A 26,967-nucleotide genomic window follows, 5' to 3' on the forward strand; every position below is an offset into this window, starting at 1 on the left:
AATAAATATTTTACTTATCAAAATTGTATGTATTTTAAAATATTTAAAATAAATAAATATAAAATTGATTTGTTAAAGTTGAGGTTTTTTATTTATATATTCGATCAAATTAGTTGTTTTTCGACTAAAATTCTACAAGCACTGCGACCGCCCATTGCCCATTGCCCATTGCCCGATCCAATCGGATTGGCTTAATTCAATGACCCGATTTCTCAGTCAAGTTTCGGAGTCCAAGGACATCGCTGCGTACCGTCTCCGCAGTCTTTTTTTTTGATAGATAAAAGGATGTATATATAACGAAAAGAGAAAACACCAGAAACAGTCTGTTGAACCTTCATTCCCGCCCGGAATGAAATGGATCCGAACCCGAGACCATCTTCTAGGGCTTACCAGCTTCACCCTGCCCGATCCTCCATCGTCGACCTCTTCAATCTCTACTTAGGAGTATTCCCCACTTCCTTTAACCTTTCCCATTTTAATTGCGCTTTTTAAAATATTTTCATCTCTCTTTTCTTGTTGATTATTATTATTATTTTTTTCCTGTTTCCGCAGAGAAGTTCCCACCAAAAACCTGAGGATTCAAATCGGGAACCTCCGTAAGTTTTGTGTACTTAAGTTGTTTCTCAATTGTGTATTGATTTTTAATTGTTAGGGTTTATGATTTGATTGGGGTACGTTGGAGGGATGATGATAGTTTTTGCGTTTTTTAGAATATATATAAGCAAGCTGATAATTAGTGAATCAGTGTCTAATTGATTTGAAGTAATGGTGGTTTAATTGCCTGGAATCTCTAATGGTGTTAGCCTCTGTTGGGCTCAAATTATAGGCTATGATATGAAAGCCATAAAGAAATTGTCGCATAATACTGGGGAGGAACACTAGACATGATAAGAATTCCAGAAGAGAGGGAAGAGATTGAATCCATTATTTAATAATGAATTAGGTGTTCAAAGCCTTTTTCACTTATCAACTCTTAATTCTACTTGCATTTTATGGTTACCACTAGGCGACATATGAAGTTTTGGCCTTTTTTGTCCCCTCGAAATAAAGTTCAAGATTACCGCACTTAAACTAATTTTCTGGCTCCCCCTTGACCTCAAGAATTAAAAGCAACATAAATCATGCTCTAAGAGAGTATTTATTCCAATCCTTATGATAAAGGTCATTGCTTGTGGAGGAGGTACCTAATGTGGAGGATTAGGCTTCTTTGCTTGGTTGTGGGTGGCAAGCTTCGAATCACTTATTTGGGTCTTTCTTGAAGAGCCTTTTGGAAATGCTATTACCTTTACAATGGTGTTAAATTCATGCTGTTAAATAGTCTAGCTAGCATGTTTTTTTACTTTATGTCTCTCTTTATTATTCCAAGGATGACATGTTTGAGACTAGAGGAAAGCCAAAAGGGATTTTTCCTTTAAGAGGGTGGTCCACTTGAGAAAATTTTTAGAGAATTTGTCAACTATCTGTTTGGATAAAAAGAAAGGGAACTTTGGTATCAGAGCTTTATCTTCTCACAGAATAAGGTTTTGCTTGGAAATGACATTGTAGGCTTTTTTTTTGATAGGTAAATAAGAGCTTGTATTAGAAACGCCTAGAAGTGGTGAGAACAATACATACAAAGTATACAAACATCGTCCAAGAAACTAGGCAAAAAGAAAGACAAAAAACCTTTCCCCTAACTAGACAAACAACCACTCTATAGAATCAATCATGGACAAAAGTATGATCCTCTAAAATCAATGACATTTTAGGCTTGTAACTTAAAGGAATAACTCTTATGTAGGAAGGTGAGGTAGGAGGTTAGGTTGTGGAGATCAATTAGAAGAGTTTAGAGTGAGTTTCATGATAAAACCAGATTAACTATTGATAATGTTGAGAGTTAAGTTTTGGCACATGGCATTGTGGCTTAAATTTAAGTGTTTATTTTCCCTCCTTATTTCCATGTCTGTACATTTGAGCAGCATTGGCTGGAGAGAAGTGGTAATACACTTGCTTTGTAATAGATTTTTATGTTTGGGAGTTGGATAGTATAAGGTGCTTAAAAAGGTGGCTCTAAGAGAGGGTAAGGTCTTAGGTAGGTGATGATAAACTAGTGTGGGGATGTGCCAAGGATAGAAGTTCTCTATAAAGTCTTTTTATTATTCTTTATAGTTAGAATGCGGTGTAGTCTTTCTTGTAAAGCAAGTTTAAGGTTAGTGTGAGGTATTATTTTGACTTTTGATTAGTTTAGAAGGAGAGGATGATTTTAAGCAAATGGTTGTGGAGGTATCCTAGGGAGAGTATAGCTCTATGGCATCAGGTCATTCTTAGCATATACGGGACACACTCAAATGGTTGGGATGCCAACACTTTAGTCAGGTGGTCACATCGTTGCCCTTGGAAGGCCATTGCACAAGTCTTTCAGGATTTTTCCAAGTATACTCGGTTGGTCGTAGGAAACGGGGAAAGAATTCGCTTTTGGGAAGATTTATGGTGGGGGGACCAAATCTTCAAAGACCAATATCCAAGACTATTTAGAGTAGTAATGGATAAAAGTGTTCCCATATATTCAATTCTTGGTTCGGATCGCCCTTTCTCATGGAACTTTAATTTCCGTCGTAGTCTAACCGATTATGAGATAGAAGATCTAGAACGCATCATGTGTTCTATTGATTGTATGAATTTATCCACCTCCGCTTTAGATGCGAGATCTTGGTCCTTATTGTCTTCAGGACTGTTTACAGTCAAGTCCTTCTTTACAGCCTTATCCCAAACGTCTGATTCATCTCCTTTGATCCCTTATAAGTTTGTATGGAAATCTCAAGTTCCCTTCAAAGTTAAGGCCTTTGTCTGGCTTGTGGCACACAAGAAGGTAAATACCAACGACTTGCTACAATTGAGGAGGCCCCACAAAGCTCTTAGCCCTGACATCTGTAAGTTGTGTATGGGGCAAGGAGAATCAGCAGATCACCTATTCCTTCATTCTTCTGTGACGTTGGGGTTGTGGCACAGACTTTTTTAGCTAGCCAAGATGGATTGGGTCCCTCCGAAAAGCATTTCAGACATGATGTTCATCAATTATAAAGGTTTTGGCAAATCCAAGAGAGGGTTGGTTTTGTGGCAAAATGCGTGCTTTCGGTTGTGTGGCGGGAAAGGAATGCTAGGATATTTGAGGACAAAGCTAGGAATTCAGAGAATCTTTGGGACTCCATTCATTTCATCGCTTCGTTTTGGGCTTTTTGCTCAACGGGGTTTAAGGGCATTCCCCTTAACGTTTTAGAACTAGATTGACTAGCAGTGTGTAAATCCAATGAGACGGTGTAGTGTCATGTTATTTTATTGTGTTGTTTAGTTTTAATTCTGGCGGGAGGACTTCTCATCCTCCTTATGTACTATTTTATCTTATCAATATATTCATGCGTGGTTTCCTATCAAAAAAAAAAAAAGGATGATTTTAAGCAAATTGACGTCGCTTGTTTAGGAGCAAAGAAATGTCAACTACTTACATTCTTGTCTACTGCAACAAAGTTAGGGTTTTGTGGGACTCGTTGTTCTCTCTTTTTTGTATCTTGTCAGTTCTTACCGCTTTCTAATTTGGTAAGAGAGATCTTATTAGGATGGTGCAAGTGTTTTGCATGGAAGAATTGTAGGAAGGTTAAGAGGATTGCTTTGTTATGATTGTTTTAGACTATTTGGTAAGAATGCAACTGTGTATCTTTTAATAGTGGAGCATCTATCAATTTTTTTTTTTTTTTGATATTGGAGCACTTAATTGGAGCACTTAGATCACTTGTTTGAAGACTCCTTTGTTTAGCCTTTTTCCCTTTGACCCAGAAGTCCTTAAATGCTGGTTCTTGGCCCTTGCTAGATTTCCTTTATTAGATTGTCTAAGTGGGCTGGGGTTTTGACTTTTCATTTTCTCTTTCTTTTCACTTTTTTGACACCTTTGGTCCCCTTATACTTAGGTGTGTCCTTGCTTCTTATTAGACAATTATTTCAATAAACTTCTTCTTTGCCTATCAAAAAGAAAAACAAATTCCTCGAATAATAATTTTTTAAAACATATTGCCATGTGGAGGCAACATGATATTGGTGCACTACCATTCTTTGGCAAAAGAATTGTTTTTGTTAACATGTGAATTTTCTTTTATATGAAATGATGATTGTTGTTAAAAACTTATAATACACGATATAATCCACAATATGATACTTTTTTTTTTAATGGAAACCAAGTCATATCACCTGTTTGTATCTTATCTTGAGTACATTTTATAATACACATATGGTATATAATATGATATGCAACACAAAGCTACGATGATACATACATCTTTAACTATTTTTCATAGTTGTTAAGAAAAATCAAATTCAATTTTTTTCTTTAAAAAATATTATATTAATTGTTTAAAATGGGCTTTATAGTTAGAAATTGATCATAAAAGGAAAAAAAAGAAACAGAAGTAAAATGCTCTTACAAGAGACAACTACTTATAACTTGTTGAGGGTAGACATGAAATGCTAAAAGTTAAAGTAAATTTTTTTTTGTAATGAATGGATGTTATTTGAGATATTCAGATGTTAATATTGAAGATGATGATGATTGGCTAATAGAAACTTTTACTTAATATATTAATTTTTTTTCAACGGGGAGGGAATGGTAACAAACATGGAAAGCTAGAACTTTGGAGATGACACATAAAAACATACATATCAACGTTATATAAGTATATAAGCCTAGTTAGATTTGGAACTAAAAATCGTAGCTAAAAATCAAAAAATATATTTTTGTAGATTTTGTGATGAACCTATGTACATAGTTTGTTGAATTGAATTTTTCAAAACTCTGGTGTTCAATATTCTTATACTATGAACCATCTTTCATGAAATTGGTTATATATTACTATAAACTTCATGCTTTCAATATATATCTCCATATTTTATTTATTTATTATTCATTGTATAAAAAAATTTACTACACACATCATGGAAAAATAGCAAAAGTTTATGATATGATTTATGAGTTAACAACTATGAAAATAACATTTTATTAGATAAACTATATGCAAGAGGAAGGATGAATTATCCTTTAAGCTAAATAAAATATAAAGAAAAACTAACAAGAACTAAATAAAGTGTGAAGGACATACACCACAATCCAATCATGGATAAACTAAGGAAAATATGGGAGGGGGGTGGCGGGAGAAGGGAACATTGATAAAATCAACTCAAAAGAAGGGCATGGATGATACTGAATAAATGCTATTTGTGCAAAGAAGAAGAATAATAAGTTGATGACATTCTCTTTCACTGCTCGAAAACTGTCATTTTTTGTGATACCCAATGTTTTTAGAACTAGACCAATTAGCATATTGGAAAAGTTATTGGTTCACGGTTTAGTGGTCAAACCGGTGGTTGAACCGCGATCAAACCAGTGACGTCATAAATATATAATTTATATTTTATTAAAATTTAAAATAATTTTAAAAATTGTAAATATAAATAAAATTAAAAATCAATACTATTTATTTTTTCATCTTTTATATAAATATATTAATATTTTAAAGTTTATTAAATAAAACATATATAATATTACATATTGAAAATTGAAGTGTATTATGTCATTAATTATATATATCTTATTATCTTATAAGTTTAAAAATATAGTAGATATTTGAGATGATTTTATTATGTTTTTTACAACTCTTGGCACAAACCAATGAGTTGCAGATTGGTGCAACCATGCTTACCTTAAACCTTTGGTCTAAGGTTCAATTCCAAGGGTTGTAAGCTATGCATATATAAATGATGATAGTTTTTTAAATCAGTTAGACTTGTCTTGTCCCACATTGGAAAGGCAAGAGCATAAAAATGCCTTTAAAACCCTCATTTAGCTGCCTGCATCACAACTAGCCATTGGGCCATGGAGGGTTGGGTCGTGAAAAGTGCATGATCCATTGGTAAATGAGGCTCATTTTTGCCTAGAAAAAATTTAAAAACCCAAAGAGTTAGTTGAATCGAACCACCCTAGTTTTGTCCAGCTCGGCAGTTCAATTGCTAGTTTGTTCGGTTCAATGTCGGTCCAAAGCCCATTCCGGTTCAAAAGCTCAATCGAACTGGACCAAGGTTCGGTCGACGGTTCGGCTGGTTGAACTAGTCGGTCCGATTCGGTTTTTGAAACATTAGTAATACCTGATTTATGTTTTTTTTGGAATAGAGTGGATGATGCACTCCTTAGTGAGAGATGTCATTTTGAGCAGGCATGGACCTTTTGCTAGAAAGAAGAGGAAAAAGGCTTGGAGAGTTGCCCCTTTGTGCTTATTCTAGATGGTTTGGGGGGAGACAAATAGGAGAGTTGATAACATCGAAAAAGTAGGCCAAGTAATCAAATAATCCTTTATGTATAATTTTTTTGGAGTGTGTTAGAGTGTATATAGGAGATTGCACCTTATCCATAATGGACTTGTTGAGTGGTTAAACTCTAAGTAACGCATGAGCGGTGTTTCTTGTGTATCCCATTGTCTTATTTTGTCCTTTTAGTGCCCGTGTATACATCATATATGCTTTTATGTGCTCTTTTATTAGGCGCTGTTAATATAATTGATCTCTGCTTATAAAAAAAACACTGATAAAATCCTCTGCCCTAAAGGCTCCATTTTGTTCATTCATTTGTTGCCTAGTTGACTGACCTGGGCTTTTAGGAAAAGGATAACCTAAGGTTCCAAAGAGGTAAAAAGTCATAGAAATCCATCCATCCTATCAACAGTGCCTCGTATTCAGTCTTGATGGGCAACAATGAGAGGAGCTTTGTTTAGTCTTGATTTATAGTCATAATGGGACTATTTTTTTTTTTTATAGGTTTCCATGTATAATGGAGGAGTTTGAGTCATATTTTGATCAGAATTTGTATTTTGTGGGGAGGATCTCTCATCTTTCTCTTGATCTATTTATTTATTTATTTTTTTTATAGATAAAAAGAAATGTATTCAACTGAAAGAGGAAGCACAAAAAATAGTGCCCTCAAAGTATACAGGGAGTATACAAAAGCAACCCAAAAGCTCGAAACCCCTACTTAGAGCCTAGCCAATCCAAAAAACTAACAAGAGAAGAAGAGCTCAAAACTATAGACACCCTAACCAAGATCAAAGATTACATACAAAAGAATATTTCAGTGAAGCGAAAACTTCTCATTCCCAAAAGCTGACAACTTCCTTTCCTTCCAGATTGACTGAAAAATACATAAGGGGGCCATTTGCCAAACCTTTTTACGAGTTTTCCCCTCAAAAGCTCCATGCCATCCAAGAAGAGTTTCCTTCACTGAACACGACAGAACCCAAGCCACACCAAATAGGGAGAAAATGAGACTCCACAAAACCTGCGTCTTTATATACAATGAAGTAAAAGGTGATCCACCATCTCTATTTCAGAGAGGCATAGAAAACACCTGTTAGCCATAGAGTACCCTCTCCTCTGAACTTGCTCCAAAGTTAAGATTTTACCCCAAGAAGCCTCCAAAGCAAAGAAGGCTACCTTAGGAGGTATATTCACCCTCCAAATACTATTACAAGGGAACAAATGAGAGTCTCCAGGCTCCAAAATAGAATACGACGACTTGACTGAGAAAACACCACTCTTTGAAGCTGTCCAAACCACTCTATCTTCGTCCTCCCTCTGCACCCTAAAAGCTTGGATCTTTAACATAAAATGCTCCACCATCTCAATCTCCCAATCATTAAACGCTCTTGAGAAAAGAGGGGTCCAACCCTTCCCATCATTGTCCGGGTTCCAAACATTTGACACCCAAACATCTTTAGACAGGGAGATGGAAAATAAAGAGGAGAATGACTCACAAAGGGGCTCATCTCCACACCACTCGTCTTTCCAAAATTTTACTCTCCGACCACTGCCCACTTGGTAGGCTAGTCTACTATTCAGAAACAACCACTTATTTCTAATTGCTTTCCAAAACCCAACACCATACCTCCCACTTACGGCCCGAGTGCACCAATCCCCCTCTTCCATACCATATTTCCGACTGATAACTTGCTTCCAAAAAGCCTCTCTTTTATTGGCATAGCGCCAATTCCGCTTACTTATGAGAACTCTATTCATCAGAGCTAAATTTCTCACACCCAACCCACCTTTCCTTTTTTCCAAGCAAACCAGGTTCCACCTAACAAGGTGTGGCCTCTGCATAAGAGCTCCCCCATCCCACAGAAAATCCCTCTGAATCTTCTCTAGTCTCAACCTAACTTTTCTGGGCAAATAAAAGGGAGACATGAAATTTATAGGCATGTTAGAGAGAGTGTTTCGGATTAGAGTGAGTCTCTCTCATTTCGAAATATACGGTCTCTTCCACATTGCGAGTTTTTTTTGAAACCGTTTTTCAACACCATCCCAAACCGCCACTGATTTGAAGGGGGCCCCCAAAGGCAGACCCAAATAACAAGAAAGGAGACCACCCACTCTACAACCCAATTCCAAAGCCAAATCCTTTATATCATGCACCTTCCCCACCGGGAATAACTCGCTCTTCTCTAAATTGATTCTCAACCCTGAACAAGCCTCAAACCACATGAGAAGCCAGCTTAGATAAGTCATCTGGTCCTCAGACTCCTCACAAAACACCAAAGTATTATCCGTAAATAACAAGTGCGAGATCAAAATCCCCTCACAACTCCGACCTCTCACTCTCCACCCAGATAAAAAAACCCCATTAATAACCCTTCTCAACAAACAACTAAACACCTCCATGACTATCACAAACAAATAAGGGGAGAGGGGGTCTCCTTGTCTTAGTCCCCTCGAACTTTGGAAAAAACCGGAAGGAGACCCATTTATTAGAATAGAAAATTTCACATAGAAATGCACAATTCTATCCACTTTAACCATCTCTCCCCAAAGCCCATTTTTTTAAGCATTGCCAACAAGAACTTCCAACTTACATGATCGTAAGCCTTCTCTATATCCAACTTACACAACATACCCCATTGATTGCTTTTCAACCTTGCTACCTCATTTTCAATCAAAACTGCATCTAAAATTTGTCTATCCTCCACAAAGGCATTTTGGGACTCCGAAATTACTTTCCCCATAACCTTCTTAATTCCATTTGTCAACACCTTGGCCAACAACTTGTAAAGGCTTCTCATAAGGCTAATTGACCTGAAATCTTTCAAATCTTCTGCACCTCCCTTCTTTGGGACTAAAACCAGGAAAGTAGCATTTAGAGACTTTACAAATCTGCCCCTCTCATGAAAATCTCTAAAAAAACCCATAAGCTCAACCTTCACCACATCCCAACAAAATGTCCAAAAGCCATCAAAAAGCCATTCGGACTGGGGGCTTTGTCCTTGCCTAGACCTGAAAGAGTTGCAAAGACCTCTTCTTCCGAAAAAGGAATCTCCAGCCCCTCAGCCTCACTTCTGTTTAACCCCATCAAAGACAACCCTTCAATACTTGGACGCCACCCTCTTCTTCTAAATAGAGCTTTTGAAACGTCCCCACCACATTATTTTTTAAATCATTCTCCTCCAAATGCCAACAACCATCTACTTTCAACTTGGACAACCAATTTCTTCTACTATGAGCAGTCGCCATCCTATGAAAAAATCTGGTATTATTGTTCCCCTCCTTCAGCCATAATTCCCTAGACTTCTGCCTCCAGGAAATTTCTTCTCTCCACATCCAAGACTTATAAGACTCTCTCTCCTTTTTTCTTGCATCACACTCTTCTAGATTTAAAGCTGAGCATTTCTCATTTTCGTCCCAAAACACAACCTGTCTGAGAGCTTCTCCCTTTTTATTCTTAATGAGACCAAACACTTCTTTATTCCAATTCTTCAAAATATCTTTTAAGGCTCTCAATTTTGCGTCTAAAATAAAACTGGAGGTCCCTGTACAATTTAAACTCCCCCCACCACGTCTTCATCTTGTCTTTGAAACCCTCCTCCTCCAACCACATGTTCTCAAATCTGAACGAGGGAAGGTCCCCTAGTCAAACCTCTGCCTTCTAGAAGAACTGGAAAGTGATTAGAGATTGGTCTAGGAAGAACTCCCTGCACAAACTCATTGAAAAGACTATCCCAGTTGTTTGTCACTAAAAACCTATCAAGCCTAGAGTGGACTGGTTATTCAAACCACCTCTCCAGGTAAAAGGACCCCCCTTCAAAGGGAAATCCCTCAACTCCAAATCCTCTACCACTTCAGAGAATCTCCTCATTGAAGCGGTCAACCCACCTCCCCTACTTCGCTTCTCTAGAAATCTTACCATATTGAAGTCCCCTCCCACACACCATGGGTCACCCCATAAACCTTTTATTGATCCAAGCTCTTCCCAAAACTCCTCTCTCTCCCTATTGCAAACTGACCCATACACACCAGTGAACACCCACTTCAATACATCCACACAATTTTTGAACCGACACGAAATTGAGAATTCCCCTTCTTCTAAATCAACCAACTCATCCATTCTGTTATCCCAAAACACTAGAATACCTCCAGCTGCACTCCTAGAATTGACTGCTCTCCAGTCTAGACGTCTTCCCACCCCTAGGCTCCGAACAAGCCCTATAGTCATTTCTTTAATTTTAGTTTCCCGCAGACAAACCACATCCACTCTTTGGGATTTTATGACTGACTTAATGACCTTTCTTTTATCTCTATCATTAGCCCCTCTAATATTCCACAGTAAAATTTTTATCTTTATTTGCAGCCCCAATCCGGAAGCCCCTCCAAAAATACCCACACTAGTACCCGATTTAGTTTTTTTTATAGCTTACTGTCCACTCCAGCTTCTTGAGTTCCCTATTGGATTTTGAAGATTTCAAAATCGTCTTTCTGGTTGCCCCGTCCTGCCTCTTATGATCAATCCTTCCCTTCATTCTCCTTAAGAGGTACAAAATTTCCTCTTCATACCCTTCCGTCGGCATTCCGAGGCACCAATTGAACTTTGCAAGACAACTGGAGCTCCACCCTTCATCTTGCCCCCTCTCTTCCCGATAAAGATCACTCTTTTCCTCCAATGGACTCACATAATCCAAACCAACCGGGACAAGTGCTAGCTTAGCCGCATTATCACTGCCTCTCGAACCCCAAAGTGGCTCTTTCTAGCCACTGAGAGTCGACAAATCTTCAGTCCACACTACTCGCAACGGAATCTGGTCCATCGCCCCTTCCACTATCCCTTCCGCTCCACTTGAAACCCCCTCCGACACCAATAAGGCTTCGTCAGGCCTTAAGGAAAGAGTAGAAGAAGAAGAAACCCAAAGCCCCAAAGAAAAAGAGAGTTTGGGATTAGCGGGATACCTGGATGCTTCCTCTAACAGTGCCACGTCGGTCAGCTTCAGACGACCAGGAAGCAACTCCCCGGCGGTGGCACCTTTGACGGCAAGAAGCTCCTACTCCAACCCCACAACCCCCCCCGCGGGTTCTGTGGGAGCCCTAAGAGAAGAAGAAAGCTTCCTCGATAGGCTCAAGAAGGGCTTATTAAAATTGGGCCCATGAGGCCCCAAAGAGTTGTCGCCCAGGCCCACCTCCACTAGTCTGATGGGATTTGGGCCTCTGTTCTATTCCCTTGCACCACTTGAGCCCATGCAGCCATTTTCTTTAAGAGCCTCCCATCCAGCTGTTCTGGGCCTAGGCCCATTCACAGTTGAGACCAGCTCATCTGCTCTAGCCTGGCTACCCCCTGCAGCTGTTACAGCTCTATACCTTCTGCCATACTCAACTTGCACTTCTGACCCCCAAGATTGATCACCAATTCGAAAATCCCTCTCACTACCACAAGCGCATGCGCCACCCCCCCCTTCATCCTTGTCCTCCAGCCCCTCTTTCATATGCCAGGCTGATCTCGACACTACGTGAGAAACCCAAGGGGGGGTTTCCCACCATAGACTAATCGCTTAGCTAAAATTCCCAGCCATTATGTGCAATGAACCTGACATATTCTTCCCAGAGGCTCTAACCAAGATACGAGCCCACTGCAACTGTGAAAAGTAAGCTGTTTCCTCATCAACAACTATGAACCCCCTACAGCTCTCTCCAATTCTCTTAAACACATCTCTACTCCAAAGGTGAAGTGGAAGTCCTACAACCTTCACCCAAACTTCCTTGGCATGGCTCCCGCTCCAAAAACACCCCACTTTAGGTCCCTATTTAGCAGAAGAAACTCTCTCTCCTTAAAACGTCTGCTGCCCCTTAAAAGCACCGAATCAGCTTCATATTTATTTTCAAATTTGAACAACACAAGGGCTCTACCCAACCTGGAAATTTTTAAACCTCCCTTAAGAGACCACCTTTCAAATGCCCACTCCTTCAAAGAGAACAGAGGAGGAACAAACTCAAAACTGTCCCTAAAACAGCTAACCAAGCAACGACTTAGCTGCTCTTCCTATAAAGCAAATCATGGTCCCCTACATGCACCTATAAAGAATCCCTTGGTTCTCCTGTCTTCACTCTCGCGACTTTTGCATACACACTTTTTCCTTTCTCATTCCCTTTGATACTACATCCATCCTTTTTAGGGTTGGGAGGTCCCAGATCACCTTTGCTCAGACTTGGAGTGGAAACTCCAAGGGCCCTTAACTTCTGAGCTAATAACAACCACCCCCCTACTAAGCCTTTTCTTTCTGGAAAAATAAGACAATATTTCTTAGCTTTCACATCTCTTACCGAACAAAGTAAAAACCTACCAGCTTCATTAGAACGACACTCCAGTCTAAACTTTCTTCCTCTTTTTTCCCAAACTTTCAGACACCTTAAGTTAGACTCTCCTCTATACCAAGCTTCCACACCTTCTAACAGATAGTTTAAGTTTTTTTCTCCAAATCTTATCCAAGAGGAAAAGCTTTTGCTTTTTTCCACAATAGTCCCTCTCTGTTTACCTCGGGCCTCTTCAATGGAGATTTTGAATGTTTTAGATTCCACTGCAAACCAACACTTTCCACTTTCCGAAACTCCTTTCCCCACCTTTCGAAACTCCTCTGCAGTCATTGAATCAACTTTGCAACTTGAAATCACTATGGGTCAACAATATATATCAGGCCAAATTGAGATATAACCCTCAAACACCCTGGCACATGAGCAACCTTCTTTTCTTGATCTATTTATCAATATACAATCTATCTTTGTTTCTAATCCAAAAAGAAAAAAAAATGCCTCCTATACATGGAGACCCCCATGAGATAACACTAATTGAATCTCCTCCCATGCCAATATTACTAAGGGTATATGAGTCGTTTTAGTCAAACCTTCTAAAAATGGTAACATTTCCACCTTGATTTTCAAACCGAAGCCAACTAGTTTGGAGAAAACTTTAACTGCACTATTGCCATGATGTTTGAAAACTCCTTTAATCCTCATTTGGTCTTGATTGCCTAGTGCGTTCTAGTGGTGAAGGAGCCCACAAAGCTCTAAGCCCCACTTTTCTTTTAATGTCCCTACGCTATTTTCTCCATCCAGTAAAATCATTCCATTGGGTTTTTTAGAAACTTTATGGTGATAAGCCTGTAAAGAGTAGTGAGGTCGTGTACTCTATAACACATCCAAAGGCTTGCACTAGTTCTAAAAGCCCTAGTATTCCTTTCTAAGCTAATTGCTATACAATGACATGTTACCTGCATTCAACAACAAGTTGCCCTTAGAATAACTTTTGAAAGTAATAATAATCATGTTTGCCAAATTGATAAGGAAAGGTTGAGAAATGTTTGCCAATTGGAAGATTCTCTGCCACAAATCCTTAGCAGTAAGATAAAGAAGGAAACATGATTATTTATGTATTTTAGTTGATTTATTTTATTGTTTTATTGTTGTGCAAGTAAAGAACATAGCAATTGGGGCTACTGACTTTATAAGGCCTCATAATTTATATGGTAAGTTGTAAAAATGTCCTGTGAGTTTTCTAACAACAAAAGGAACCTCCTTTAAGGTTTTGAATTTCTTGTTGATCTATTCTCAACTTTATAGATAATTGACATGTCTCGATGCTGCTCTCCACCCAATATTTTCCGGTTTAGGGTTATTTTTTTATTAAGCCTATGCCCTTAAGAAAAAACCTCAATAGTGTGTTGTGAAAACCCTCCATATATATATATATATATATATATATTTTTTTTTTTTGATTAGAAACGAAGAAGATTATATTAATAAAGAACAAATATAGGAGAGAAAAAAGAGACAATAGAAAGAGAAAAGAAACCAAGGGAAGGATGAGAGGTCCTTCCTACACAAATTGAACAAAGGAAAAAACTCCCAACAATAGAACTCTAAAAACAAAGAGAAACCCCAACAATCTTCAAACTTTTGAAACGCAAACCCCAATCCAATTGAGTTGTAGAATGTTTAGAGGAACTCCTCTAAAAGCTTCAGTGCAAGAAGCCCATAGAGAAGAATAATACCGAATCAAATCTTAAACCATCTCTTCCGTTTTCCCTTTATCCTCAAAGATCCTATTGTTTCTTTCTTGCTACACCATCCAAATCAAAGTAAGGACCATCTCTTCCGTTCTCCCTTTATCCTCAAAGATCCTATTGTTTCTTTCTTGCCACACCATCCAAATCAAAGTAAGGCAAACAATTTGCCAAAGTGTCTTCCCCATTCACTCCTTGGGCGATATGGGACACTATAGTCCACCCCCCTTTGAGGCCCAGTATCCTCACTTACACACTTCTAACTGGAGATCAAACTTTGATACCATTCTGTCATAGCCTCACTCTTTACCCAATATTGTCTGATTCAAGGTTGCAGTGGCTCACACACGACCCAATAGCCGGTCTCAGTTTTGCTTCTTTATTGGGCATATGCCCTTAAGAAAAGACCTCAATAGTGTGTTGTGAAAGCCTTCCATATATGGCTCTTCTCCATTCACTCCTCGGGCGACATGGGACATTACATGACACAAGCAACCATTCTTAAAAACACAATTCTTGATATCTAAGTGTCGAAAAATCAAAAGTAGATTTAAGTCTGATTTATTGCTAAATTAGAGGAAAATTAAAAGAATATAAAATTTTTTATAGGTTACTGTTGCATTTCAAATTTCATTTAGTTCCTATTTTTCAGGCCTAGATTTTCTTTGTACAGTTGTTTCCTTTCTTGTGTATTCCATGCACTTTTTTTATTTTTTTATTTTTATTTTTATGAATAAATAGCAATAAATTAAAAAGGAAAAAGGCACATCAAGGAAGCGCCCTAAAGTATACGTATTGCATGTACTCTTTAAATACTTTTGTACACCAATTATCCATTATTGAATGAGAGTGACAAATTTTCTTAAATCCGTGTTCATGGTTTTAGAGTTAGGTTCCCTATTGGAGTTGGCTTTGCAAAAATAGAAAAACTATTTTTGTCATTTTTTCTTTAGGCCTTTCATTGCCAGGATCAGAGAAGGAAGTTCTTCTTTGGCTTGTCGAGAGTTCAGCTAAGCAAAAAGGGAGTGGATAAAACGCTTGGAGTGATTGAAAAAGAAGTTTTTGTGGAGTCAAGGCCAATGCCTCTTCAACAACACTCTTTTTCAGACTATCACCTATGAAATTGACGATAATTCGACAATTTTTATTTTTTTTGATAGATAAAAAAGAGCTTGGATTAGAAACGCCTAGAAGAGGCGAAAACAATACACATGAAGTATATAATCAAATGCCCAAGAAACTAGGCAAAAAGAAGACAAAAAACATTTCCTCTTACTTAACAAACAACCACTTTATAAAGTTAATTATAGACAAGGTATGATCCTCTAAATGCACCCTAGCCCAATTCACAAAAGTATGCAGAAAAGAATATTTGATAGCTTGGTCTAATCCAATAATTAAAATCACCACCCATAAGCTTTGTGGACAAAATTTCCTTTTCTACTCTTAATCAGTGAAATTGTTCATCTAAAGTTGTGAGAAATTTGGCTACTTGACTGGTGCAATCAAAGCACCAAAGGAGGATGATTTGATGTTTTCTACATGAGATTAAGAGAATCTCATGATCATGTCATGGCCGGTTAATTTGATAGAGCCAGAGATTGGCCAAACATATCTATTCCTTTCAACAACTGAGGATTTATGGGATGTGGTGAGTGAAACATACTATGACTTGGGAAGTTCTGCACAAGTATGTGAAATAAAAACCAAAATGTGTGAGACTAAGCAAAAAACTCAAGATGTAACTACATGCTATAACATTTTAAATAGACTTTGGGAAAAATTAGATTTATTTTACACATAGTTGTGAAAGGCACGCCTAGGCTCCAGGCAACGTGACGCCACCCTGCAGTGCCTTGCCTGACTGCAGGAGCAACTCCTTCAAGGAGGCGCTGATTAGGCGTGCAAGGCACTTGCTTCTTGGTTAGGTGTGACGCCCCCAACAAGTGCGCCTTTATCCTCTGCCATCGTTTTTTTTTGTTCTTTTTCTTTTTCTTATTCTTTTTTTGGTCTTCTTCTCACCCTTCGACAATGAGTTGCAGAGCAGTAGAGGGAAAACGACGAGGGTTTTGTTTTTTTAATTTCCTGAGACCAAAACGACGTCGTTTGGTCTGTTCTTTTAAAAGAATAGGGGCTAAAACAACATCGTTATCTGCCTTTTTTTTTTAAAGGCCAAAATCGACACCGTTTTTGCCTGTTCTTCTTCTAGAACCCAATGTATGCTGGTTTTGGACCTGTAGAACACAAAAAAAAAATAAAAATGCCCTAGCCTCTCGAATAGTGTGAAGAAGAGAAGAAGACGAAGAAGAAGGGGAAAAATAGAGGAAAATTTTCGGGCATTTGATTATATTATATAAAAATATATATGTAAAATAAGGTGGCCTCACTTCACTAAAGCCCGCGCCTTAGGTGCACCTTGCGCCTAAGGCTCCAGGAAGACTTTGCGCCTTGGTACGCCTTGAGCCTTTTAAAACTATGATTTTATGAATTTGAGGGGCTTGTGCTACTGATAGTGCCTAGTTCAAGAAAATGTTTGAAAAGGAATGGGTGTTTGAATTTTTTGCAATGCTTAACAAAAGAACTTGACGAAGTGAGATGTCCAATCCTTGGCAAAGAGCTATTTCCCTTGACTGGAGAGGTGTTCTCTGAAATTAGGAGAGAGGCAAGGAGGAGACATGTTACGATGGGAAATTCTGTTATTCTATCACAACTGAAAATTTAACGTTGATTACTGGTGCAACTGAGATTGCAGCTGTTGTAGTGGTCCAAAAAATTCATAATGGAAGTGAAGTAAAAGTGAAAGTGTGGTGTGACTATTGCAACAAGCTGCAACACACCAAGGAGACCTGCTGAAAACTTCATGGTAAAATGTCCAAATAAGAACAATATATTTCCTTAAAGAAAGGGATGAGGAATGCCAGTAGCAGCTGAAAACTTACCAGGAACCCTTTTGATCCTTCACCATTAGCAAGGAACAACTTGAGCACTTGTATAGGTTGATAAATCAGTCCTAACCTTCTCAAAGTACAGATTTTCCACAGTTTTTCTAGTTTTTCAGGAGTTGGTTTGGAGGTTTGGGCACAGTGCAGTTTTGTTATGGAGATCATTTGTTGGAATATATGAGGATTGGGATCTAGGAGAAAAAGAAGGGTGGTTAAGAATTTTTGCAACATGAGAACCTAGATATTGTGATGCTTCAGGAATAAAAAAGGGAGGTTTGTGAGTAGTGTCCAGACAGCTAGGAATAAGGATTGAGCTTCTTTTCCGGCTAGTGGGGCTTTGGGAGGGGTTTTGATTATTTGGAATTCAAAGAGGCTTAGCAGTGAAGAAGTGGTAATAGGCTCCTTCTTTGTCTCAATCAAGTTTTTGATGGAAGGAATTGGTTCCCTTTGGCTCTCCTTTGTTTATGGCCCTAAAAATTCTTTCTTAGGAAGGATTTTTGGTAGGAGCTCTTGGATCTATATAAGTGCTATGATCCTATACCGATGCTGGTTGGGTTGGTAGTTTCATTGACCAAGGTCAACTTGGGGCTATTGCACCTTTTTTGGTGGCAATTTTGTTACTCGAAAAAAAACAGAATGTGGTTGCCCGCAGTAGTGTAGAAGCCGAGTTCCTAGCTGTAGCACATGGGAATTGTGAACTTCTTTGGGTAAAAAGGCTTCTTGATGAGCTAAAGATTCCTATTGAAAGACCTATGAGGCTATATTGTGATAATAAGACAGCAATAAACATTGCACACAACCTAGTGCAACATGATAGAACCAAGCATGTGGAGGTACACTGTCATTTGTTCCAATAAAAGAATAGCAGACATCCTAACTAAGGGATCGTAGAAATCATGTTCTGAAGGCTTAATTAGCAAGCTGGGAATGTTTGATGTATATGAACCAACTTGAGGGACAGTGTTGAAAAATCAAGAGTAGATTTGAGTTCGATTTGTCGCTAAACTAGATGAAAATTAAATTAGAGAATAAGTCAAAGGTTTTATAGATTATTGCTGTATTTCAAATTTCAAACTTTATTCAGTTCCTATTTTTTAGGCCTATATGTTCTTTCCTTTCTTGTATATTCCATGTACTCTTTTAAATACCTCTGTATATCAATTATTCATTACTGAATGAGGATGACAGATTTTCTCGAACCTGCTTTCACTAAGTTTTGTGCTACTGTTCATGAATGGCTTCCTGGAATTAAGTATTTTTCTCTGAATGCATTTCCTACACAAACTCAGTTATGTCTCACAAATCACTTGGAATGAATATTGTAACTGCTGATCATTGAGCAGAACTTGTCAAACAGGGCTAGCTCAGCAATTGGCAGTTCAAATGTCTGGATCAGCAAGCACAGTCTAGTTTAATCAAGACATAATATATAAGAAAACTAGGAAGGATTAGTGATTAATAATTAAGAAATCTGGAATGTGTTGGAAAATTAGGACCCACCATCATGTTGATCCATAGCTCCATTAAAAGTATTTAGATGTCTGTATCCCTGATAATTGTGGCAAGTCTGGCAATCTTATCTGTACTTTAGTAGATAAAACTGGAGTCATAGCATCTCTCTTTTTTTGATACATATACAAGTTAGGACTTCTCATCCTTTTTGTCGTTGTTCCATGGTAATGAATTATTTGTTTCTGATAAAAAAAAGAAAAAGAACAAAGAAGATATATGGTCAAGCCCAAACACCAACTCTTACCACCTGAACCAAGGCCCACAGGATATGATTTTGAAGCTGCATTGTTGGAGTCTCTTTTGTTGTTGCCTTCATTGTTAGTATGTTGATCAGCTCTGGAAAAAAACCTTGTGTTCAGGAACAAGACACAAAAGCGTGTAACTGCTCTAAACAGAGAGCTTCCTCCTCGAAATGAGCAGTTTCTTTTAGATTTTGGGCAGCTCCAGAGCCAGTTTTCTGTAAGTTTTGAATTTTGAATTCGCCTTTTAGCATCTATGTTTCTTTACCTTTTTATAGCCTCTGCTGGATGTGAGAACCATTGACATTGAGCTTTACATGTTGATGACCATGACACTTTCTTCAGGACCAGGATCAATTGCGTTCGGTGACAGAATCTATCCTTATATCTCTGGTTGTGCCTTGCAGTGGTCATGCACCACGGGCTGAATTTCTTCTCTTTGCTTTACGGAGCTTGTGCAGCATAGGATACATAAACTGGGACACGTTTTTGCCATCCCTTCTTTCTTCAGTTTCTTCTGCAGAGATGTCAGTTGGTCAGGGGAATCAAGCAGTGACTTCTGTCTCATCTACGAGTTTGTCACCATCTGGGATGTTGCCATCTTCAAGCACAATTCACAATTCTTCCACTTTTCAGTCATCAAATCCTGCATCACCATTGCCTTCAGTTCATGGTATCAGCTCTCCTGCGCAGTCAGCGACTGATCCATCACCTTGTGTGGCCTTGTCACCTGTTAAATCCTCCGATATTTCCTGCAGTGGACAGCAGTCTACTATGAGGGTTAATTCAACCATAAGAGACAATACTCTAAGCTTTCTACGCCAGCTTTGTTGTAAGATTATTTTAACCGGCCTGGACTTTAATTTAAAGCCGGTGACTTATGCTGAAATTTTCAATCACATGCTGAACTGGCTGGTTAATTGGGACCAAAGACAACAGGAATCTGATGTTGCAAAATCATGGAGACCTGACAAGGCTCTAATTGAATGGCTGCATAGTTGTTTGGATGTGATTTGGCTGTTGGTTGAGGAGGATAAATGTCGTGTACCCTTCTATGAATTACTCCGCAGTGGCTTGCAGTTTATAGAAAACATACCAGATGATGAAGCCTTATTTACACTTATCTTGGAGATCCATAGGAGGAGAGATATGATGGCCATGCACATGCAAATGCTAGATCAACATCTTCAGTGCCCTACATTTGGAACTCATCGTTTTCTGTCACAGACAACTTCTCCTATTTCAGGTGAAGCGGTAGCCAACTTGCGATATTCACCAATCATGTATCCAAGTGTGCTAGGAGAACCTTTGCATGGAGAGGTAACAAAATTTCTAGTAACCTGTTGTGTGAATATGATAATGTAATACATCATGTGAATGGAATACTATAATGTCATTGAACTAACAAAAAATTTGGTAATGAAAGTAGTGGTATGACTTAAAAATCTGTGATGATGGATTCTATTTTCTACAACTTACACCTAAATGACATGTCATCCTGAAGCGTTTACCAGCACTTCTTGTAGTTCAGTTAAGTGGGTGCTACTAAAACCAGCCTTAGGTGTACAAGCTCATATTCTTTAGAGAGCAGAATTGTGATTTTATGAAGATTGTGCATCTTATATTTTGTCATCGTGACTTTCATTTTGAGACCTTCCTGTCCTTGTTTGCCTTATTTGATTCTAAAGATGCATGGGTAGCTAATTTTTGGGAACATTGAGGAGGAGGAAATTGGAACTTCTGTTTTGTTAGGAAGGGAGATAGCTGATTTTTGGGTGTCATAGAGCGTTTTCTTTTTGAACCCCAAGGACAAACAACGAAGAGGGAGCAGGAGGATAGAGTAGTTTGGAAGGGAGATAGCTAAGGGGTTTTCTCTGTAAGAGGACTTTATTCTTTGTTGGCGATTGATGGAACCATCCCTTTCTGTTTAAAGATAGTTTGGAATCCATGGATTCCTTTAAAGATGAGTTTTTTCTCTTGGGAGGCTTACTGGGGAAAGGTTTTGACATTGGATCAGCTTCAAAGAAGAGGGTGGGTTTTGGCCAACAGATGTGCATTGTGTAAAGAGGAGTCAAAGTCCATTGACCACATTCTCCTTCAGTGTGACAAAGTGAGATTATTATGGTAGCTAGTGTTCTCCATTTTGAGTGTCCAATGGGTTATTTTTGAGTCAATTAGGGAGACCCTCCTAGGGTGACATGGTTCTTTTATAGATAAAAGACGTATTAAGGCTTGGAGAGTTGCTCCTTCTTGTATTTTCTGGACGATTTGGAAGGAAAGAAATAGAAGATACTTTGATTGTGAGGAATTGTTTGATCAAAGGCTGAAAAAGGTATTTCTAAACAATTTTTATGTGTGGGTCAAGGTGTATATAGGTGGAGGATATACACAAATGATTGATTTCATAGATTGGTTGGATCTTGGTTGAGTGAGGGAGTATTTTTTTGTTCCCTCTTTTTGTTTTTTGCTTGGTGCTCTTTGTATATGACCTGTATACTCTTATGCACTGTATGCTCTTTGTATACTCCTATGCACTTTTTTTTGCTTGGGCTTTGGAAATCAATTAGGAAGGAGTGGTTGTTTTTAAATGGTACGTTGGCCTATCAAGTGGGTAGAGAGTGAGATTCTGGATGGACAAGTGGTGTGGAGATGAGCTACTTTGTGAGTCATTCCCTTCTTTATTTTCCATCTTTTTGTCTAAGAATGCTTGAGTATTGGATGTTTGGAATCCCGTTGGTGATGGGGATGGCTGGACCCCTCTTTTCGCAAGGGCGTTTAATGATTGGGAGATTGAGTTGGTGGAACATTTTTTGCATAAGATCCAAGCCTTCCGGGTGCAAAGGGAGGAGGAAGATAGAGTGTTTTGGATAGCACTAAAGTGTGGTGTTTTCTCAATCAAGTCTCTGTATTATATTTTGGAACCCGGAGATTCTTCTTTGTTCCCTAGTGATGGTATTTGGAGGGTGGGAGTGCCTCCTAAGGTAGCCTTCTTCTCTTGGGAGACTTCTTGGGGTAAAGTCTTAACTTTGGAACAACTTCAAAGGAGGGGGTTCTCATTGGCAAACATGTGTTTTCTATGCCTCTCTGAAGTAGAAACGGTGGATCACCTTTTACTTCATTGTGTAAAGGCGTGGGTCTTGTGGAATCTTCTTTTCTCTTTTTGGTGTGGCTTGGACTCTATCATGTACAGTGAAGGAAACTCTTCTTGGGTGGCATGGAGCGTTTGTGGGGAAGTTCGAAAGAAGACTTGCCAAATGACCCTCTTATGTATATTTTGGTTAGTCTGGAAGGAAAGGAATTTATTAGCTTTTGGGAATGAGGAGCTTTTGCTTCAAAGACTGAAATATTCTTTTGTATGTAATATTTGGTCTTGGGTTAGGGTATCTTTAGTTTTGAGCCCTTCTTCTCTTGTAAGTTTTTTAGATTGGTTAGACTCTAAGTTAGGAATTTAATCTTTGGTGTGCTGCTATCCTTTCCCCTTGGAGTGTGTCTTTGGGCTTTTTTGTATACTCCATGTATACTTTGAGGACACTGTTTTTGGTGCTTTTTCTTCTCGTTTAATATACATCTTTTTATCTATAAAAAAAAAAATACAACCTCTTACTATCAAAAAAAATAAAAATAAAAATTTAACCTCATTCTAGCACTTAGTGTATGCATTTCAAAGATAGTTTTAAGCATTTTCATGTTATGATGGTGTGTTTATATGTCCATGAGGGGCTATTTTTCTTAGAACAGTTCTCCCTTCTTTTCTCCTTTTCCCCCATGTTGGGATCGAACATGGAACCTCCTGAATCCCACCACCAACTGCTTATCACTTGAGCCAGGCCTCAAGGAATATATGCATGAGTGGTTATATCTATGCAGTATGTAATGTTCATGACTGTAACAAAGTAAGTTGCTGAGTTTAATAACAATTACAATTCTTGATGTCATGCTTTTGTTTGTCAGATGATATGCTATGTAATGTCCAGTAGGAAACAGTTTGATACCTGTCAGTCTGGAAAATAAGTGTGAAACTAGTCCCTCTTAAAACCTATACGGTTCCTTCTTCTAATACATTTTGTTTTTTGTTTGTTTTGTGCTGTTCAGTTTTGTATCACAGGACACATGTTTCAGCAGTACTGGTACATATTGGTCACACTGATTCGATGTTTTTCCACTTTCTTTTTCCCATTCTTATAGATTTTTAAAATACAATATCATGAAAACTAAATGTGTTTCTTTTGGTAAACATTTAGTAAATATACAATACTCAGATGCTATTTACTAATATGGCAGATTAGTGCCATTATGCTTTTATAGGTGTTTTGAAGCATATATGCTTATTTTTTGTTTTCCCTTTAGCAATTGAAGTGTGTGTTTTTTTCCAATCTGTTTATTTTTATGCATTTTTTTATTATCTTTTTCTGCATTATTATGCCTATTAGAGTTCTCCCCTCTTCTGCACTGTCACTATATAAAATGTTACTTGCAAAAAAGGAAAAAAAGAGGGAATTACATTCATAGTTTATTTAAAAAAATGGTATTTGCAATTGAAAGATATTTTTGATGCAATTATACTTTGCTTATTGGTTTTGATCTGTGTGCTTTTATGCTTGGCTTACTAAGTTTTTTGGTGTGTTATTATGCCTATTAGATAACCAATTTTCCTAAAAAGCTTAAGCTTATATGATTTGGGCCCATTATGTATATCATGCTCTCCAACACACTCCCTCATGTGTAAATTCCATCTTTGGGCATACACGTTGACTTAATATGAATTGTGGAAATAAACATGCGGTGGTGAGGTTCAAACACTTGACCTGCCATCAAATGAGGCTTTGATACCATGTTAGATAACCAATTTTCCTAAAAGCTTAAGCTTGTAGGCTTTGGGCTATATCATGTTCTCCAACAATGCCCATGGAGTGTATTGCCTAGTTTTAAGGAAATTCATTTCATAAGCTTATTTGAGCGAGTGGCTTTTGTACATGAAAGACAAACTGTCATTTTTTTTAGGCATAATCATGGTTGTCTTACTGGGTTTTGTCCTTGTGTTGAATCTTCTTTCAATACTAGCCCACCTCTTTAGCCCCCAACCTGGGAAAAAGAGTGAAAAAGAAACTGAACATGCTTTCAAATATAGTGGTGGCAGCCTTTGTCCATTCTTGTAGTATTTGTAATTCCTTATGTCAATCCTTTAGAACTCTAGTACCGTACAGTGCGATGTGTATCACTCAGCAATTTATGACAATGATGTGATGATCATTAATATATTGGTGGAGGTAAGCATCTGAAGAGAGTTGGTTGCATTAATTTCTTTTTATTGGTGCAGGATCTTGCAAATTCTATTCAGAGAGGGAGTCTGGATTGGGAGAGGGCTTTGCGTTGTATAAGACACGCTCTTCGAACTACTCCATCACCTGACTGGTGGAAGCGTGTGCTGCTTGTGGCTCCTTGTTATAGGTCTCATCCTCAAGGACCTTCTGCTGGTGCTGTTTTTACTTCTGAAATGATTTGTGAGGCAACAATTGATAGAATCGTTGAACTATTGAAGTTGACAAATTCAGGCAATAATCTCTACCTAATTCCTTTGATTACCTGTTTTCATATACATGTATTTGAGGGTTTAATGCTGATTGAATTTTCCTGTAATAGTGTCTTACAGATCAGGTTGCTGTACTGTTATATTTGGTTAAATGTGTTTATGTATGCCATTTTTTATAGGAACTTTGTACCTCCTTGAGTTGCATAGTGCAGTTTTTGGGTGTATTTTGCTAGGTTTCTGTGGAAATCCCGTATGATTTGGGGGGTGATTTGTAGGATATTGTGGTAGAAGATTGAGGCCCCAATTAGATCTGATATTTAGGCTAAATGTTTGGTTTGATTTTTATATTTCCATATTTTGCTCTCTGTGTATATGTTAAATAGGGACCTGATTATGTAAAATATACATGATTGAATATACAATTGTATTATTCTCAGTTTCTACATGGTATCAGAGCACGGATTGCTCTAAACCCTAATCAATCCATGGCTACCCAAAAAGGAGACAACCATTAGTCCAGTCAATTAGCAACCCAGGAAAGAGAGTCGGAGATAAACTCCTCCATGGGCTTGGCCGGTGCATTCGACAGCTCCCCGCTCCATCTTACCATTGAAAAATTGAACGATAAGAATTACAGAGAGTGGGCATAGGCAATCAAGCTTGTTATTGACGGAAAGGGACAATTAGGGTTTCTTACCGGCGAGACTCAGCGACCACCTCCGACCGATGCAGTAGCATCCCAGAAATGGCGGTCCGAAAACTCCTTCATCACCTCATGCTTGATCAACTCCATGAAGCTAGCCATTGGCAAAACGTATATGTTCCTCCTGACGACAAAGGATGTGTGGGATGCGATACGGAAAACATACTCTGATGCCGAGAATGCTTCCCAAATCTTTGAACTCAAGACGCGGCTTTGGCAGATGAAGCAAGGAGATTGGAAAGTCACGGAATACTACACTGAGATGCTGGGTTTGTGGCAAGAACTCGATCTCAACTGCGAAGAGGAATGACAGTGCATGGGTGATAGTGTGCGATTTAAGAAGAAGATGGAGAATGAGAAAGTCTTCGAGTTTCTAGTGGGTCTGAACCATGAGCTTGACGATGTTAGGAGCAGAGTTCTCAGTTGCTGGCCGCTGCTCTCCATTTTAGAGGTTTTCTCTAAGGTGCGATGTGAGGAGAGCAAAAGGAAAGTGATGTTGCGGGAACATCTCACTTTTGGGCCTGAGGCTTCAGCACTTGTAACCTGTGGGCCTCATGCTACATCTAGATTAAGACAGTCTAAGAGGACTTATTGTGAGCATTGTAAGAAAACGGGCCAGTCTAAAGACACTTGTTGGACTTTACATGACAAGCCCATGGATTGGAAGCCTAGACAACCCAATAAAGCTCATAGTCATCAGGCCTCCACCAAAACCCAAGCAGACAAGAAACCCACAGAAAATCATTAGTTAGCTTCTAGTGTGGGGTTTAATTCCGACCAACTTGCGAAATTATATGAGTTTTTTTCTAATTTCCAAGCCTCTGGTCAGTCTTCTACTACTTTGTCATCTGGTTCTTTAACCCACAAAGGTACCTTTCTGACAGCACTTAGCACCATGTCTCATATTACTCTCTGGATTATTGACTCTAGTGCATCTTATCATATGACTGATCCTCATCATTTATTTTCTACACTCTCCTTGTGCCGGTAATTTAAAAGTAAAAATTGCAAATGGTACTTTATCTCCAGTTGCTGGCAAATGGAGTATTCGTATTTTTGAGTCTTATTACTCTCAATCCTGTCCTACATGTTCCTAATTTATCTTACAATTTGCTGTCTATTAGCCAGTTAACCAAACAGTCTAATTGCTTAGCTAAATTCCTACCATCTCATTGTGTTTTTTAGGACCTATTATTGGGGAAGACGATTGGCAGTGCGAAGGAACATGAGGGGCTATATTACTTCGACGAAGCTAATGTGCGTGGATAGTGTCCTCCTAGTGTTTGTAATTCTGCATCTAATCCTGGGGAAAGTGAACTTTTGTTATGGCACAAAAGGATGAGTCATCCTAGTTTTTAGTACTTGCAACATTTATTTCCTTCACTATGTTCAAATAAAGCTTAATCGGATTTTTAGTGTGAAGTATGTGAACTTGCCAAACACCATTGTGCATCTTTTCCTAAATCTAAGTATAAACCATCCATACCATTTACTTTAATTCATAATGATCTATGGGGACCATCACGTACCCCTAATAGGACCCATAAAAAATAGTTTATTATTTTTATTGATGATCACACTCGTCTATGTTGGGTATATTTGTTGACTGATAAAATTGAGGTTCGATCAATCTTCATGAACTTTCACTCTATGATACAAA

The 26,967-nt window shown here is 38.3% G+C and overlaps 1 protein-coding gene across 5 annotated transcripts in view; it reads left to right on the forward strand.

Moving 5' to 3' along the window:
* The first annotated feature begins 291 nt into the window (after positions 1-291).
* Positions 292-26,967, forward strand: part of LOC117913451 (mediator of RNA polymerase II transcription subunit 23) — a 125,008-nt gene continuing 98,332 nt past the window's right edge. For 4 of the 5 annotated variants that reach the window (XM_034828437.1, XM_034828445.1, XM_034828460.1 and 1 more), the window contains exons 1-5: positions 293-444; positions 553-596; positions 19,195-19,294; positions 19,420-20,394; positions 24,392-24,626. In XM_034828437.1, the coding sequence (XP_034684328.1) occupies positions 355-444; positions 553-596; positions 19,195-19,294; positions 19,420-20,394; positions 24,392-24,626 (1,444 nt within the window). In that variant the 5' untranslated portion in view covers positions 293-354. Of the gene's footprint in view, positions 445-552; positions 597-19,194; positions 19,295-19,419; positions 20,395-24,391; positions 24,627-26,967 lie in introns of all 5 variants that reach the window. The other variant, XM_034828452.1, reaches the window with a different exon arrangement.

Source organism: Vitis riparia, chromosome 1 (assembly GCF_004353265.1).
Source record: "Vitis riparia cultivar Riparia Gloire de Montpellier isolate 1030 chromosome 1, EGFV_Vit.rip_1.0, whole genome shotgun sequence".
NCBI lineage: Eukaryota > Viridiplantae > Streptophyta > Magnoliopsida > Vitales > Vitaceae > Vitis > Vitis riparia.